We start from the raw sequence: 14,736 nt of genomic DNA on the forward strand, positions 1-14,736 counted from the left end.
CCCCCCGCGCGGGCGCCGCGGCTTCAATGGCGCCATCGCCCAGGACCGGCAGCCGGCAAGATGCGACCGCGCTCCCCAGCATGTCCTCAACTTTTTGGGCGTTCATGATCCTGGCCAGCCTGCTCATCGCCTACTGCAGTGAGTACCGCGCGGCCCGGCCCCGGCCCGGCCCTCGGCCCGGACCCCCGCCCCTGCCCCGCCGCGCGCCCCGCGGGCCTCCCGGAGCCGGCTGGAGCGGAGTTGCGAGCGCGGGGCGCGCGGTCCCCCGGGTCCCGGCGGGGTCCCCTCCGCGGCGCGGGGGAGCGAGGGGCCTCCGGGCTCCTGGGGTCGGACGCCCCTGCCCGAGCCGCCCTCCGTCCCCGACTCCCCGGCAGGGCCCCGGCTCCAGGCCCCGGTGGCGCGGCCCGTCCCTGCCCGGCGTGCGTTCGCGGCTGCTCCCGGCCCAGGCCCGCGGGTTCCCGGCGGGGCCGCGCGCTCGGGAGGGAGGCGGCGGCAGGTGCGGCCGGGGTGTCGGGGGAGCGTCCCCCGGTGCCTCCCGCCCGCAGCCTCCGGCGCGGGACGGGGGGTCGCGGCGGCGGAGCCGGGAGAGGGGCGCCTCAGGCTCGGAGGGGCGGCCGCAGCTTCCGCCTTCCCGGGCAGCGGCTCGTCAGGCGCTTTCCGGAAGAGCCGACAAGTGAGGGTGGGATGCCCGGAGGGGTCGCCGCGGCCGCCGGCCGGTCTGGGGTCGTGTCTGGGGCTCGAGCCGGGGACCCACGGGGCGGGCGCGGGCCGGTGGGCGCCCGGGGGTCCGCGGGGGGCTGGCCGGGGGGAGGCGGCCGCGGGCTCCCGTGGCCTGGGGGGTGGGGGCGGCCTGTGTCCCCGCCGAGGCTCCGCGCCGGGGGAAGGACGGGCGCATGGAGTCCCGGGTGCAGACTCCGGGCTCGGCCCTGGGGAGGGAGCTCAGCATCCCGGGGCACGTTCGCAGCTGCTGGGGCGAGTGGGGGCTGCTCGGCGTCGGCTCCGGGAGCCCCAGGCGTCTCGTCTTCAGCGGGAGAAAAGGACGGGTGCTGGGGAACACCTGCCATGGAGAATTGCCACGGGCGCGGGAGGTGATGGAAAAATATGGATTCTTTACAAAAAAAAAAAAAAAAAAAAAAAAAACATGAAAAGGCCAGCACCAAAGCTCCCTCCAGACACCAGCTCCCCCAGAGCCGCGGGCCTCCAAGCTCCCAGTCCCATCCCGTCCTTCCACTGTCGCCTAAATGACACGGCGGGCCCGGGAGACCGCGGGGTCGGAGTCCTGGGACAGCCCAGCCCGCCGGGCTCGCGAGGGAAACCCGGAGCCCAGATCGGGAATTGTCCGACTTGTTTCCGCAGGGGGTCCTGCACCTCCCTGTGGCATTATTGTGGCACCGCGCGGGAGGGGTCTCCAAGCCTGGAGCTTCACAGCAGACAGGGGTCGTAACCCGAGCTGCCCGGGCAGGCCAGGCCGCCGTGGGTGCGCCGGCGCCCCTGGGAACCCAGTGGCCGCAGGGAGCAGGGTCTGGGGGTTTCCGAGACATTTGTGCCTGTCCCTGAGGTCTCCGCGGCCATCACGGGGCCTGCAGGCGTTCGTGGGGGGATTCCCTAGCAGAACCCCACGCAAGGCTTCCTAGAAGACAGAGAAAGGATTAATGGCAGGTCAACTGTCCTGAAGAGGAGGCATTTGAATGCACTTCCTCATTCAGCAGTGTGTGGCCAGGGGCTGTAGTGCCCTGAGCCCGCTGCAGGCTGCCCATCCCTGGCTGGCTTCTAGAACCCAGGACAACAGCCCCCCGCCCTCCGCCAACCCCCAGCAGCCCAGCAGGTGTAGAAAAGAACATCTGCTAATTGTTGCTAAGTACTTGACACCAGGGCTCGGTGGCTTCAACACTGCACTTCCCCAGCCGGCGAGGAGCTGGGTACACACTGTCTCCTGTCTCCCTACACGCGGTGCAGCGTTCTCCCACCCCGCGCTGCAGCCCGAATCCCAAGGTGTTAGCATGTTGTTCATGCAGACGGCTGGCACCTTCCCGTGACTGTCGCCCGCTCTGCTGAGTGGAGTCCCAGTGTCCCGGTGCAGACATCTGAGCCTGCTGCCCAGACACTCGGAGGACAGGAGATCCAGTTTCCACACTCATCCCTCCCTAGGAGGCCTCCCCAGTGTTCGGGAAACAGCCCTCGTCCGGGGCAAGGACAGTCAGTAAGAAGGTCTTAGCAGAAGAACAGAAATAACTAAAAACAGAAGCTTGGGTGAGGCACATTTTTATGGCTGTTTGCATCTCCATGTAATGGAATAATTGACAATAAGAGACACACCCCATTACACCAGAAATGTACTTGGAGAAATTAAAACATTGCATTAAAATACAAAATAGACATAATAATAATTTATAGCTTGGAACTGCAGTCCTAGAGAAAAAAAAAACACCCCCACTTTTTTTTTTTAGAACCGATAAAGCAAATTAAATGCGAATTAAACAGTTCCTATGATTTTCATTCTTCCAATATATCTCGGATGAAGAAGAATAGTTCGTATCCTTGTTTGTAAATTGTTCTTGTTATCAGTAAGGATTTTTATCATTCAAAATGTCTTTGTGTTATGAAGCAGATGTATTCGAATCATATTAATTAGGGAAACTGGTAAGTGTCATACAGGGCTCAATTATCCTCCCTGTTAAATCTGTGTGTTTCTCTGCAGCACACAAGGTGTTGGCTTCCTGGCGCAGCTAAGAGGAAACTGGATTCTTTCTTGGCCTGGTTTTCTGTTGGGGGGACTCTGCTGTTCCCAGCCCAGCGAGAGTCCGGCCTTTCTCTCCCCTGTGCTGGGATCCCTACGGAAGGAGATGAGCCCCACCGCCTGGCTGGAGAAAGACCTGCAGTCCACCAGTTGGGCCAGTTGCTATAGTGACACGGCCTTGTCATTTTCTCCTCCTGGGAAAGAATTGCCAGGAGACGCAAACAGGGGAAGGGGCCCTGCGTGGCTCACTTTGACATGCATGCTTGGTGGTCTGCGTCCATCACGGTGACAGCAGGCTTGCTTTCTTCCGCGGCCGAGGCTGCCCGTGGGGGCTGCATGCTTGGTAATGAGTTGACTTGTGTGGTGAGGAGCTCGATTCGGATCTGAGGAAGCCCCTCTGGGTGTGGCTTAAAGAGTTGGTATAGGTTGTTTTCCCCGTAGCTTATTGGGAATAGAGAGGTCTGTCTGCCTCGATAGGTTCTTGCCTGGATGTGGAATGGGACCTCGACCCAACTAGAGCTGGTTGAGGGTGTTCTGTGCCCGCCACCGAGGTGTGCTCTTTCCCCCTGGCATTTAGGACAGAACAGCAGCCAGGGAGAGAAGCAAATGGTGGCCTGGTGCCGCGTCCTGCGACACCTAATCCCTGACTCCATCTTTGTGTGAGGTACTGAAATCAAAGCAAAGGACACTGCGCACCAGCCGAGATGCCACGCGCCCTATTCAGTAAATCCCGTCAACATGGAGTCGTCCCTTCCAGCTAAACGTCATGCCTTCAGCTGCAGCGATGAGAAGAAATTACAAACGACTTTGGAATTGTTTTTGATCCATTAGAATCCTAACCGAGCAGGCACTCTGGTGTTGCGTTTTCTTTATAAATACAATTCAGTGCATATTGAGGAGCAATTAGAATATGCTACTTTCCTGCTGTTCAGATTTTGTTCTGGAGTTCGAGAAGAGGTAAAATGGAAAATACTGGGGGCTTAATGAAGTGATGCCACTTGGAAGTTTATTTCTCATCTTTTTTTTTTTTTTTTAATTCTTACTGTGTTTTTATCTGATGAATTTGGGGCACAAAAATATGGGTTGTTTGTTTCTGCCGGCTGCATAAATATAAATGATCTGACTTCTGGATTTCTTTTAGCCGACATCCTTGCCCTAGGATCAGTCAGGAGGAGGCAGGTTTGCCCCTTGAAGGATTTTCGCAGGCAGGGATGCCTGAGGGAGGGGACTTCCCAGCTGGTCCACTCTAGACAGTGGCCCGGAGAGCAGCACTGACTCCTGTCTGGGAATCCTGGCGGTGCCCCACTGTGGCCTCCCCACACCCACCCCTGCTCTTCCACTGATATAGAACCAGAAGGGGGGTCTGCCCTGTTCCACGGTCCACACTGGTGTCACACTCCCACCTGCACTCATTCTGCTGGACTTCCCTGAGGCCAGAGGACACTTGAACCCGAGAAGGGGGCTCTGCTCTGTGGCTCTGTTTTCTGCCCCCAGCTAAGTGTTGCCCCAGAGTTCTGAGCTCAGGATCTGCCATGCGACATGCTTGGAATGAAATACGTAGATCAACTTTTGTGGCATGAAGTATTTTCAGGTGACTTTTATGGGCGTAATTATGGGAAAATGTTATGATAATGTGGCACTAGGAAAGGGAAGAAAAGCAAAACATTAAAATCCCCATTTCTTTATATAGCATCGCATCTGCGCCAGTGTAGAAGGGCTCATTTTTGCATTAAAATGTGGCGCTCTGGAGTTAATGACCTCTGCAGATTGCCACCTGTCGCCCAGGGCACTGTCAGTGACGGTCCAGCCCCAGCGTTCAGGGAGGAGATGGACAAGGAGGGCCGGGATCTGATCAGGTGGCTGGAGTGAGCACTGGGGTGTGGAGAGCCCCGTAGATTGATGACTGTTTATTTGGGAAAGTGGAGACAGTCATGGAGGCTGTCTCAGGGGCCCGTAGAGCCTGATTCGTCCCTTTTTTTTTTTTTCTTTTTTTTTTGAGACAGAGTCTCACTCTGTCTCCCAGGCTGGAGTGCAGTGGCACCATCTCAGCTCCTCCACCTCCGGGGTTCAAGTGATTCTCCTGACTCAGCCTCCCAAGTAGCTGGGATTACAGGCACATGCCACTGTGCCCGGCTAATTTTTGTATTTTTAGTAGAGACGGGGTTTCGCCATGTTGGCCAGGCTGGTCTCGAACTCCTGACCTTGTGATCCGCCTGCCTCGGTCTGCCTAAAGTGCTGGGATTACAGGCATGAGCCACCGCGCCCGGCCTGGTGCGTCCCTTCTTAAATGCCGCCTTGCATGTGGTCCTGGGGCTTCCCCGTGGACGAGGGCCTCCTGAGCTGCCGCAGGGTCGGTGGTTTCTGTGGAGGCCCTGGGAGGGCCTAGAGGCCGGGGCCGCCCACGGAGCCCAGGAACAGCAGCTCCAGCCGCGGCCCGCTCCTCCCTTCTGGACTTCTCCGCCCGGAAATGCGCTGAGACAAGCGGCACAAGCCGCCTCGGTGCTGGGCTTTCCGGAAACGGGCCCAGCAGCTGGCAGCAGATACGGGCAACTATTCTCATCTCTCCTTCACCCCAGCGAATGGGTAGAGGGCTCCCCGAGGCTCTGTAGCGTTTACTTATTTATTAAAATGGCTGGCAGGAATCGGGTGTGGATTACTTTTATCTCCAACTAGGCAAGCGGGACTCTCTGGAATCCCCTGGTCTTGGCTCCAGGGAGGCCGAGTTCCAGCTTTGCATGCCAGCGGCGTCCTGCAGGACGGCGGGTCTGGGCCCGATGGGATGGCAGCCTGGCAGAGAGTATCCCTGGAAGAGGCCTCCCTGTCCCTTGGCATGTCACCCGCCGTGGGGTGAGCCTCTGCTGTGGCGGGGCCTGGCTCTGCAGGTCTCCTTCCAGGCCTGCTCGAAGGAGGCAGGTGTGGCAGAGCCGGCTGCAGGCTTGTGGGTGATGCTGGAGACGTGGCTTCCAGCGTATTCATTTAATTAATCTTGGGAGAGTTCCAACCATGCGCCAGGCCCTAGAGGCAGAGATGGTCGCTCTCTTGGAGGTGGCATTCCAGAAGGGAGGGGACAGTCAGTCGGCACAAAGCAAAGGCAGAGGACGATGGGGAGCAGCCTGGCCTGGGCCCTGTATTCTGTTGGGATCCTCGCGCTGCCCTTCCGTGGTCCAACCCAGCCACCACCTCAGAATGTCAGGGACCTCCCAGAGGCGGTGAGAGGCAGCCCTAGGACTAGCCTGGATCTGCTTTCCACCCAGGGAGCCTACTCCGTCCCTGTTCCCCTTCCCTGGGCTCCCTGTGCCCCGGCCCTGCACCCAGCCTGCAGGTCCATTCCTCGTCCCAAAGACGGCTTGCCTGTCCTCTCTGTCTGGGCCGCTGTCACCTGAGACCTCACACCTGCTCTCCCTCTGAACGTATCAGAGTCATGCTCAGTGGCTTCTTGACCCCCAGGCCCCTGCCCTGAACCACGGCTTCCCTAAGAAGGACCCACTGCCTTTGCCCCTCCTCCCCAGCTCCCACCCTCTCCCCTGGCCCAGCACACTCCAGGGGCCCAAAGCTGAGCTCCCCCCTGCCCAGGCGGGAGTCTCTGTCCCTCTGTCCAGCCTTGGATTCCAATCCTGAGAGCAGCCTCTAGCCTACAGGGCCTTCTAGAAGCTTCCCTGGAAGCTGGTGTGTCTTCATTCCTCTCCCACATCCTCAGGGCGGGACATAGGTGCTCTGCACTCCCACCGCCCGTGAAGGCCCGGCTACTCCCTGAGCGCTGTGCATGTAGGAAGGTGTGGTGAGTAGGCTGGAAAGCTCGCACCTCGTGTGTTAGAGGATCCCCTGCTCAATGAGGCGTCCCCCGAGCATGCGAACCCGTCCGCTCTCCAGTGCTGTCCATGGGCGTGTGGGGGCCGCTGTCGGGGTCACTTTCTGCCTTGTCTTGGGCTCGGAGCTTGGGGCATGGCTGATGGCCTCGGGCACTGAGTGGCAGGCTCTCTGGGCAAACGCTTCTTGCTCACACCCGCTGGGCAGTGGGCTGGACGTGAGGCAGCCACAGGGAACCTCCCAACCCTCAGTGAGCCGATGTTCCAGACGTCACAGGGATGGGGAAACCCGTCTACACAATGACGTCAGCCCCGCAGGCCGAGGGGCCAGGGGAGCTGGGGATGCATGGCCAGCTGTGGAGGCAGAGGAGAGCCCACTTGTGGTAGGCGATGTCTTCTGACGTCACCCACCCCACCCAGAGCTGGGCACAGAGGGGTCCAGCTCCACCCCTGCCGGGGCTGCTGCTTGCTTGGGGCACTGCGTGGTCCTGGTTTGCGGGTGCACTGCAGGGAGGGTCGTGAAGGGCAGGCAGGGTGGTCCAGCCATCAGGGTCCCCGTACCACCTAAAGGCCCATGCAGGAATCAGTCGCCCACAGCGTCTTCATGCTCAGTCCAGAATCTCCGAATGAATAAAGGAAAGAAAATCAGAGAAAGCAACACCACTAACACAGCACCATGCCGCTGCGATTTCATTTCGCCCTTTAGAAAGAGCCTGGCGCCCCCTCACCTCCCAGCCAGCGGGGAGGGCGGCTGGACTGGAGGCCCCTCCTTATGGGGAGTGCTGGGGCCGGTCCACACAGGCACTGCAGGCGCCTGACTCTGGGTCTGGGCTTCTCCGGGTGCCAGCCCCGCTCCTCACGGGACCGAGGTCCCCAGCAGTGGCCCGTCCATGGAGATCGGCCCTGTCGGTGGTGTTCCAGGCGTTTGGGCCAACCTTGCTCCAGGTGGAGGGAGGCAGCAGGGAGGAGAAGGGGTCTGAGGAAGCTCAGCCCAAGACGCCGTCCGCTGCGCTGTGGCGGTCCCTCCCTCCTGTGACTGCTTCCCTCTGCAGAGACGGCGGGTGCAGGCTCAGTGCAGCCCCTCCCAGACTGGCGGAGCTGCTGGAAGGGCTGTCAGCCGGGAGGGAGGTCTCTGCACCTTTCCACACACTTCTGTTTCCAGAGCGCAGGGACCACGAGTTGCTTGCAGTCTCTTCTCTGTCTTAATTTCTCTGCATCTCACATGTAGCCGTGCCGCCGATGGTGGTGAAGCCATTTGGAGGCAATCAAACCCTCCCACACCGACGGCAGCGCCATCTTCACGCTGGCTTCATTGCCTTTCCAGGAGGTGGCTGGGACCCCAGGTGTGATCTTGGAGGTTTCTGTGGTGTCTAGAGCCCGCAGTCCCTAAGCGGATTTCTCCCCAGAAAGTTCAGCTCTGCTGATGGGACCCTTGACTGCCTGGAGTTTGCTTTATGTCCGTCTCCGGGGAGCTGGAGCTTGTCTGTGCCTCCCCCAGGCCAGCACCAAGGTGCCCTTCTGTTCCAGCCAGCTCCCCTGACCCTGCTCCCTGGTTCCTTGTCCCTGGCTGGAGGCTCCATAGGTCCCTCCACAGGGAGGTGGTGCGGGGGTCAGCCAGCACATGCTGGGAGAGCATTCAGCTCCACTAAGCCCTGTGTGCTACCTCCAGACTGCCAGGTTGTTCTTGTCCTGTGGGCAACCTCCTGCCCGGGGCGACCTCCATCACCTCCAACCCTTGTTGCTGAGTCAGGATTTTCCTGTTCCCAGGGCCATCTCCCTCCCCTCTTTTGAGGTCCGCAGGGCAGAGCTTCCCTCCCGGGTCCGCATGTCATGCGTGTGGGGGGCAGGACAGGGGCATGGAGCGTGCTGCCGTTATGTGGCGCAAATGTGCGTTCCGGTGTGTCAGACATCACTCGCAGCACACACACGCCCCAGAGCCTGCCTGCAGCCCCAGGTCTGCTCGGCTGGAACCGCACAGACGCCGTGCGTCTTAACCCAAAGCCACCTTCTGTGCCCTTCAAATTCAGCAGTTCCCAGAGACCCTTTGCTTGGTAAGATGAAGGGAGGTTGAGGCTTTTCCTCTTTGGACCTCGGTTTTCCAGCCTGAAATTGATGGTGCTCATTGCTTTCCAGCCCCCGATTTTAGGTTGATAAAGGCGGAGCTGCGGCAGCCGGCGTGCACAGTTCTGTATCAGCCATCCCAGCCTCAGACTCCCAGGCCCCGCCGTGCGACGGCAGGCCCCCCGGGCCCTGACCCTGCTCCCCTGTCCCTGACGAACACCAGCTGAAAGTGACGCCTGTTTGCTTTTTGCTTTGGCTTCACAGCCTGTGGGACCGATGGGATCTTGCCTGTGGTTCACACAATGAAGTTGAAACATCACTCGACAAACACCTCTAGTGTGTTTTCAAACAGGGGACGGGTCACTTGGGCCACTGTGGCACAGAGTGAGCACACAGTGCGTGCCGGCCTCCTTGGGGTGAGCAGCCCCGATGCTGTCAGGAGGGAGGGGCGGGCTGTGCTGGAGAGTAAACCCTGTGAAAACACGCACACTGAGCAGGCCTGACTCGCGCCTCCGGTGACGACCGGGCTAATTGGGAAGTGAGTCACCGGTATCTGGCTCGTAGTGGCACTGGGGGACTGGCCGACATCGCACTGTGTCCCAGAACTCCGCCTGCCACGGCCGCCTCGGGCTCCTGGGTGCACAGACGGGGCTGGGGGACTCATGAGGTGGGGGCGGCCTGGGGCTTGGTTCAGTGCTGTTTGCCATGGAGGGAGCTAATGGGAGGAGCTGGGGCATGCTTGGGGCCCTGTCAGGGGCACATCTTCCAAGGTCAGCCTCAAGGTCACCTTTCACTGACTGCCCCAGGCCCCTTCCCTGGGCACTGCCCCTCTGCCCCTGTCACCTCCAGACCAGCCAGCCAGGCATTCCAGGGCTTCCGGTCCTGCCTCCCTTGTTACCCCCTCCCATCCCCCCCACACCAGACATTCTGAGCCACTGACTGTCTCGAGCTGTGAGTGGCTCTGCCTCCACCCTGGTGAGCCCCTCCCTCCCTGCTGCCATAGGACTGGCTCATGTTCCAAATCCCTGAGGAGCTGTGGCCTGAATGCATGGACTGATCGGAGTGGGGCCTTCTGTCCTGGGCACCGTGCACCTTGGGTCAGCCCCTGGGGTCTGCCGTGTGCCCGGGCCTGGCTCCCCAACCTGCTCTGAGCAAACCCAAGGCCCATGCGCCATTCAGTTTCTGGTGCATTTTCCCATCCTCACATCTGGACGTTCTCTCCTGGAGACAGGCCCCAGTACCTGGGTGGTGCTCTGCAAAGTCCGACGGCGTGAACTCGGTGGCTGCCTCTGCTTCTCTCCTGGATGCCCTCCTGGTCCTGGCTCACCTCTCCAGGGGAAGGGGCACTCGGGGGTGCCCAGGGAGAGGTAGAGGAGAGATGAGGATACAGTGGGAAGGGCTTGGAAGGCTGAGCTGTGCCGACATTCCATGCCTCACAGGCCCCAGGGAATCTGATGGGATGCAGTGATGGGAACTGGGGCCGAGGCACAGTGCAGGAGTGTACAGGCACCTCCTTTCCCCTCCCCGGGGGCCTCAGGGGAGTGCAGAGTGAGGGCTGAGCCAGGCTCATGAGTGTGGCTGCTCTTCTCAGCCACTCTCTGTGCTCTGGAGGGTCTGCCTGTTCCTGCTACACCCAGACCTGCAGCCCAGCACCCAGGCTTACTGACAGCCCCGGAATGCTTTCCTGAAACAACGGGCAGAATGGGGGAGCTGCCGGGATGGGGTGTGCGTCACTTGAGGGCACCGTGGCTGTTCCGCCCCACGCAACTGCCTTGTCTTCAGGTTTGAACTTAGAGATGGAGGGGCCAGTTAATGTGTCAGTGTGGGTTCTCCCGGTGTCACTGCTGCCAGCCTGTGGCCCAGCTGCCGTCTCCACCACGACCGTTTTCACCTCATGTTTAGAAAAATCGATACCAGTTTTACGACAATGAACATCTCAGAATTTACTTATTTATTGTTAAAACTCCATTGGATAACAAGAGGCCTGACGAGCCTCCCTGACCTGACTGACCTGCAAACACATCTGCCTGGAGCTTTGTTAAGGCCGATAAATGCAGAATGAGATTGCACTGGGAGAGAGCTAGTTTGTTGTCACTTCAGTGTCTGTGTGTGTTTCGTTTTATTACACGTTGCATACCTTGGGCCGATGCCTTGGTGTTGCATTTCTGGGGAAGCTGAGCCTTCCAGGAGGGCTTTTCTGTTAGGGCTTTGCAATGGGTACAGTGTTAATGGCTCTGAAACTCCTAAATGCTGCTCAGACTCCAGAGTGGCCTCTCTTTGGATTTTCTTTTTTTTTTGAGATGGCACCTTGCTCTGTCTCCCAGGCTGGAGTGCAGTGGTGTGATCTCGGCTCACTGCAACCTTCGCCTCCTGGGATCCAGTGATTCTCCTGCCTCAGCCTCCCCAGTAGCTGAGGTTACAGGCGCCTGCCACCACGCCTGGCTAATCTTTGCATTTTTAATAGAGACGGGGTTTCGCCATGTTGGCCAGGCTGGTCTCAAACTCCTGACCTCAGGTGATCCCCCAGCCTCGGCCTCCCAAAGTGCTGGGATTAAGAGTGGCACCCAGCTAAGAGTGGCCTCTATTCTGAAAAGACACTTTTGCTGTGTTTCTAGATCACTTCTGTAGCATTGCGTTCCCTGAGAGCACATCCCGGAATGTAGCTGAATACCATCATGGGTCGTGTAGGACTCTTGTTTATGTTCATTATTGGTGCTCATTTCTGCTTCTTGGCTACTGCCCTGCAGAGGTGGGAGGATGCGGGTCCCAAAGCCACGTGGGACCTTCCCGTGCTCTTCCGTGCAGTCATCCGTGAGTCTTGTTGGCTCATTTTCGGGTTTCTGTGGCTGTGTCAGGAGGCAGCGGGCGACCCCTCTGTGCTGCACCGTTGAGGGCTATCCCATCACCAGGCCTCTGCCACGTCTGCAAGCTGGGGCAGGCAGGGGCTTCCAGAGAGAAGAGTTCTAGACCCCTTGGGAAGGACCTCGGGAGCACAGGTGGGATGTGCGCATTTGCTGAACATGTGAGTTGTGAAAACTCGGTCTGGTACCTGGTGTGTGGGAAGCCCCTGACCCGTGGGCCCCTGAGGGCAGGTACGTCTGCCCTGGTGTTCGTCTTGCCTTATGCCAAGCCCATCATGGGCAGCCCTTGCCAGAGCAGATGTGAACTCCTAGCTTGGGAAGGTGTCAGAACCCACAGCCTAGAGACAGGGGCTCCCCACACGGAGGAAACGGGAAAACGTGTCACCAGAAGTGCCGGGGACACTGGGAGCTGGTAGCCAAGGGCTTCCCAGTCTGCCCTCTGTTTCCAGCCACGGGCTGCCGTCCAGGTACAAACTGAGTCTTCAGAAAGACTGCGCTTTAATCAGAATTAGTGTTTCATTGATGAAAAGAGACATGCATTTGCAGAAGGTGCTCATGCTTTGATCTACTTTGCTTCCATCATTTTGAGGTTCTCAGATGAAAAAGAAAGTGTTTTTGAACACGGAAGAATGTCTAAAAGCCCCAAGTGCCCCTGTCCCCATGGTGATGTTGGATGACGCTCACGCCCCCATCAGCTCCTCAGACGTCAGATGGCTTTTGTCTGTCACACTCTGGGAAGTAGCCCATCCCGACGACGCACTGGCACCACGGGACCCGGAGTGTGTGGGGTGCCGAGCGCGCTTAGGGCTGTCACCCAGGGCCACGCACTCACTCTCAGGCGGGCTCCGTCAGCCAGGCGGGACCTGCTCTCTGCATCACGCCTCACCCAGGTTGGACCCTGGAACTCAGCACCCACCTGCTGACTCTTCATTTTTGGCACCAGCAATGGAGCGGGCACTTCTGAGAGGCGACCAAGTGAGATTTGGGTCCACTGGGCTTTGAGGGGTATGCGTTGGACTGGAAGCCATCCAGGAGACAGGCTGGCAGAGTGGGCCAGGCCACCTTATCTTACGGCTCAGAGATCACCCAGGGCAGTGTTTTCCCAGCACTTTACCTTAGGTGCCTGTGTGTTCATGAACTTGCGATCATTCTGTTCAGCACACATTCGTTCTTAATCCAGCTGTGCTGAGGAAGCCCTCCCCATGCGGGCTGCCCTGCGGCAGAAAGGCTTCTGGGGTCTGGGCAGGGGGCAGCAGGTCTTGGAGGGGGAGTTCCCCGGGCTGGGTGGCAGACACCGTCACCTGAAGGAGTCCAATCGCATTCTTTTCCTCCTGGGCAGTTGTGCTGGTGAGGGCATGAGTCTGGGCGCCTTGCTGGGTGGCGTCTCCCACATGCTGGTCGGGCTGGCTCAGCTTTATTGTTTGGGGGGAAGGACACAGTGCTGCACAGACTCCCGGGGTGTGCTGAGGCCTGGAGGGGGACCCCTGCTTGGGGCTAACTACCCCACTGCCAGCTCTGGCAGGACAGGGAAGGCACGGGGGGTGCTCGGCAGAAAGTGTGTACAGGTTGTTCCAGGAGCTCATCAGTGCAGGTGGCTTTTCCCAGTATCCTGGGGCAACTCCCCGAATCCCAGAGACCTGGCTGCTCTTTCGGTGTGATCGGTGTGGCCTCGGAGAAGAAAACCTTTTTCCACCCAGGAACGTGGGGTCCAGAACCTTCCCGCAGGCTTGCGCTCCACGGGGGACGTGGGCGCCTCCGGAATCCTTTCTGTAGGGCCCGGCTCAGGGTTCAAGCGATTCTCCTGCCTCAGCCTCCTGAGTATCTGGGACTACAGGCACCTGCCACCACACCCAGCTAATTTTTGTATTTTTAGTAGAGACAGGGTTTCATCATATTGACCAGGCTGGTCTCGAACTCCTGACCTTGTGCACAGAGTACTGCAGCTTATTTCTCCTCTTCAGCTGTGTCCATTAGCCAGCGTCTCCCTAGCTTCCTCCCCTTCATAGCCTCTCATAACCAGAATTCTCCTCTCTGCTTCCATAAGCTCGATATTTTTTAGCTCTTACGTGTGAGTGAGAGCAGGAGGACTTTATCTTTCTGTACCTAACTTGTTTTACTTAACATAATGCCCTCCAGGGCCAGGCATGCAGCTGTGAATGACAGGGTTCCATTCTTCTTTCTGGCTGCATACTATTCCAGGCTGTGTGTGGCCCCTTTTCCTCACCTGTGTGTCTGCCGATGCACACTTAGGCTGACTCCGTGTCTGGCTCTTGTGACAGCGCTGCGGTAAACAGGAGGCTGTGGCTGTCCCTTTGATACGCTGTTTTCCTTTGGATAAATACCCAGTAGTGGGATTGCTGGATGATGGGGTGGTGCTATTTTCAGTTTTTTGAGAAAGCTCCGTGCTGTTTTCCTCAGTGGCTGTGCTGATTTACATTCCTGCCAACCGTGGATAAGGGTTCCCTTTTCTCTGAATCCTTGCCAGCATTTGCTTTTTTTGTTTGGTAATCATTATTCTGACTGGGTGAGATGGTATCTCATTGTGGTTTTGATTTGCATTTCTCTGATGATTAGTGATGCTGAGCCTTTTAACACCCATTTAAACGGGTGTTAGAGGGAACGGACACCCTCTTCAGTAAGTGGTGCCGGGAAACTGGGTGTCCGCATGCAGAAGAATGAAGCCGCAGCCCTGTCTCTCACATTCTAAGGAAAAAACACTCACAATGGATGAAAGACGTAAATGGAACACCCGAAACTAGGAAACTTTAGAAGGAAACGTACCTGAAACACTTCTGGACATTGGCCTGCACAGAGGTTTTATGGGGCAGACTTCAAAAGCGCAGGCAAGAAAAACAGAAACAGACGACTGGGGTCACATCAAACTCAAAAGCTTCTGCACAGCAAAGGAAACGGCCCGGCAGTGAAGAAACCCACCTGTGGAGCGGGGCTGCGGCAGGTCCTCCTCCACTGGACCAAGGTCCCGAACACGTTAACACAACGCACTCCACTCAACAGCAAAAAACACCCACATCGTCTCATGAAAAGTAGACGAAGGTATGAACAGATACTTCCTGGAAGATGTCCGGGTATTCCCCACTGCTCTTGCTGAGGGTCGGTGCTCTCTGTTTTGGAAAACATACTGGCTCTTAGTGGTTATGGCCAGAGAAGGAACTGTGAGGCAAACCTTCAAGAAACTTCAGGTTTCAGAGAAAAGAACAGGACGGATCTCCCGTGAGCCGCTTGTAGGGCAATGCTGTATTCTAGGTTGGGG

The 14,736-nt window shown here is 58.2% G+C and overlaps 1 protein-coding gene across 5 annotated transcripts in view; it reads left to right on the forward strand.

Moving 5' to 3' along the window:
• The first annotated feature begins 6 nt into the window (after nucleotides 1-6).
• Nucleotides 7-14,736, forward strand: part of TAFA5 (TAFA chemokine like family member 5) — a 280,241-nt gene continuing 265,511 nt past the window's right edge. For all 5 annotated transcript variants that reach the window (XM_032266255.1, XM_032266259.1, XM_032266256.1 and 2 more), the window contains exon 1: nucleotides 7-138. In XM_032266255.1, coding sequence (XP_032122146.1) covers nucleotides 27-138 — 112 coding nt within the window. In that variant the 5' untranslated portion in view covers nucleotides 7-26. The remainder of the gene's footprint in view (nucleotides 139-14,736) is intronic.

The sequence above is a fragment of the Sapajus apella genome, unplaced genomic scaffold (assembly GCF_009761245.1).
Source record: "Sapajus apella isolate SASKATOON/1434 unplaced genomic scaffold, GSC_monkey_1.0 scaffold156, whole genome shotgun sequence".
Lineage (NCBI taxonomy): Eukaryota > Metazoa > Chordata > Mammalia > Primates > Cebidae > Sapajus > Sapajus apella.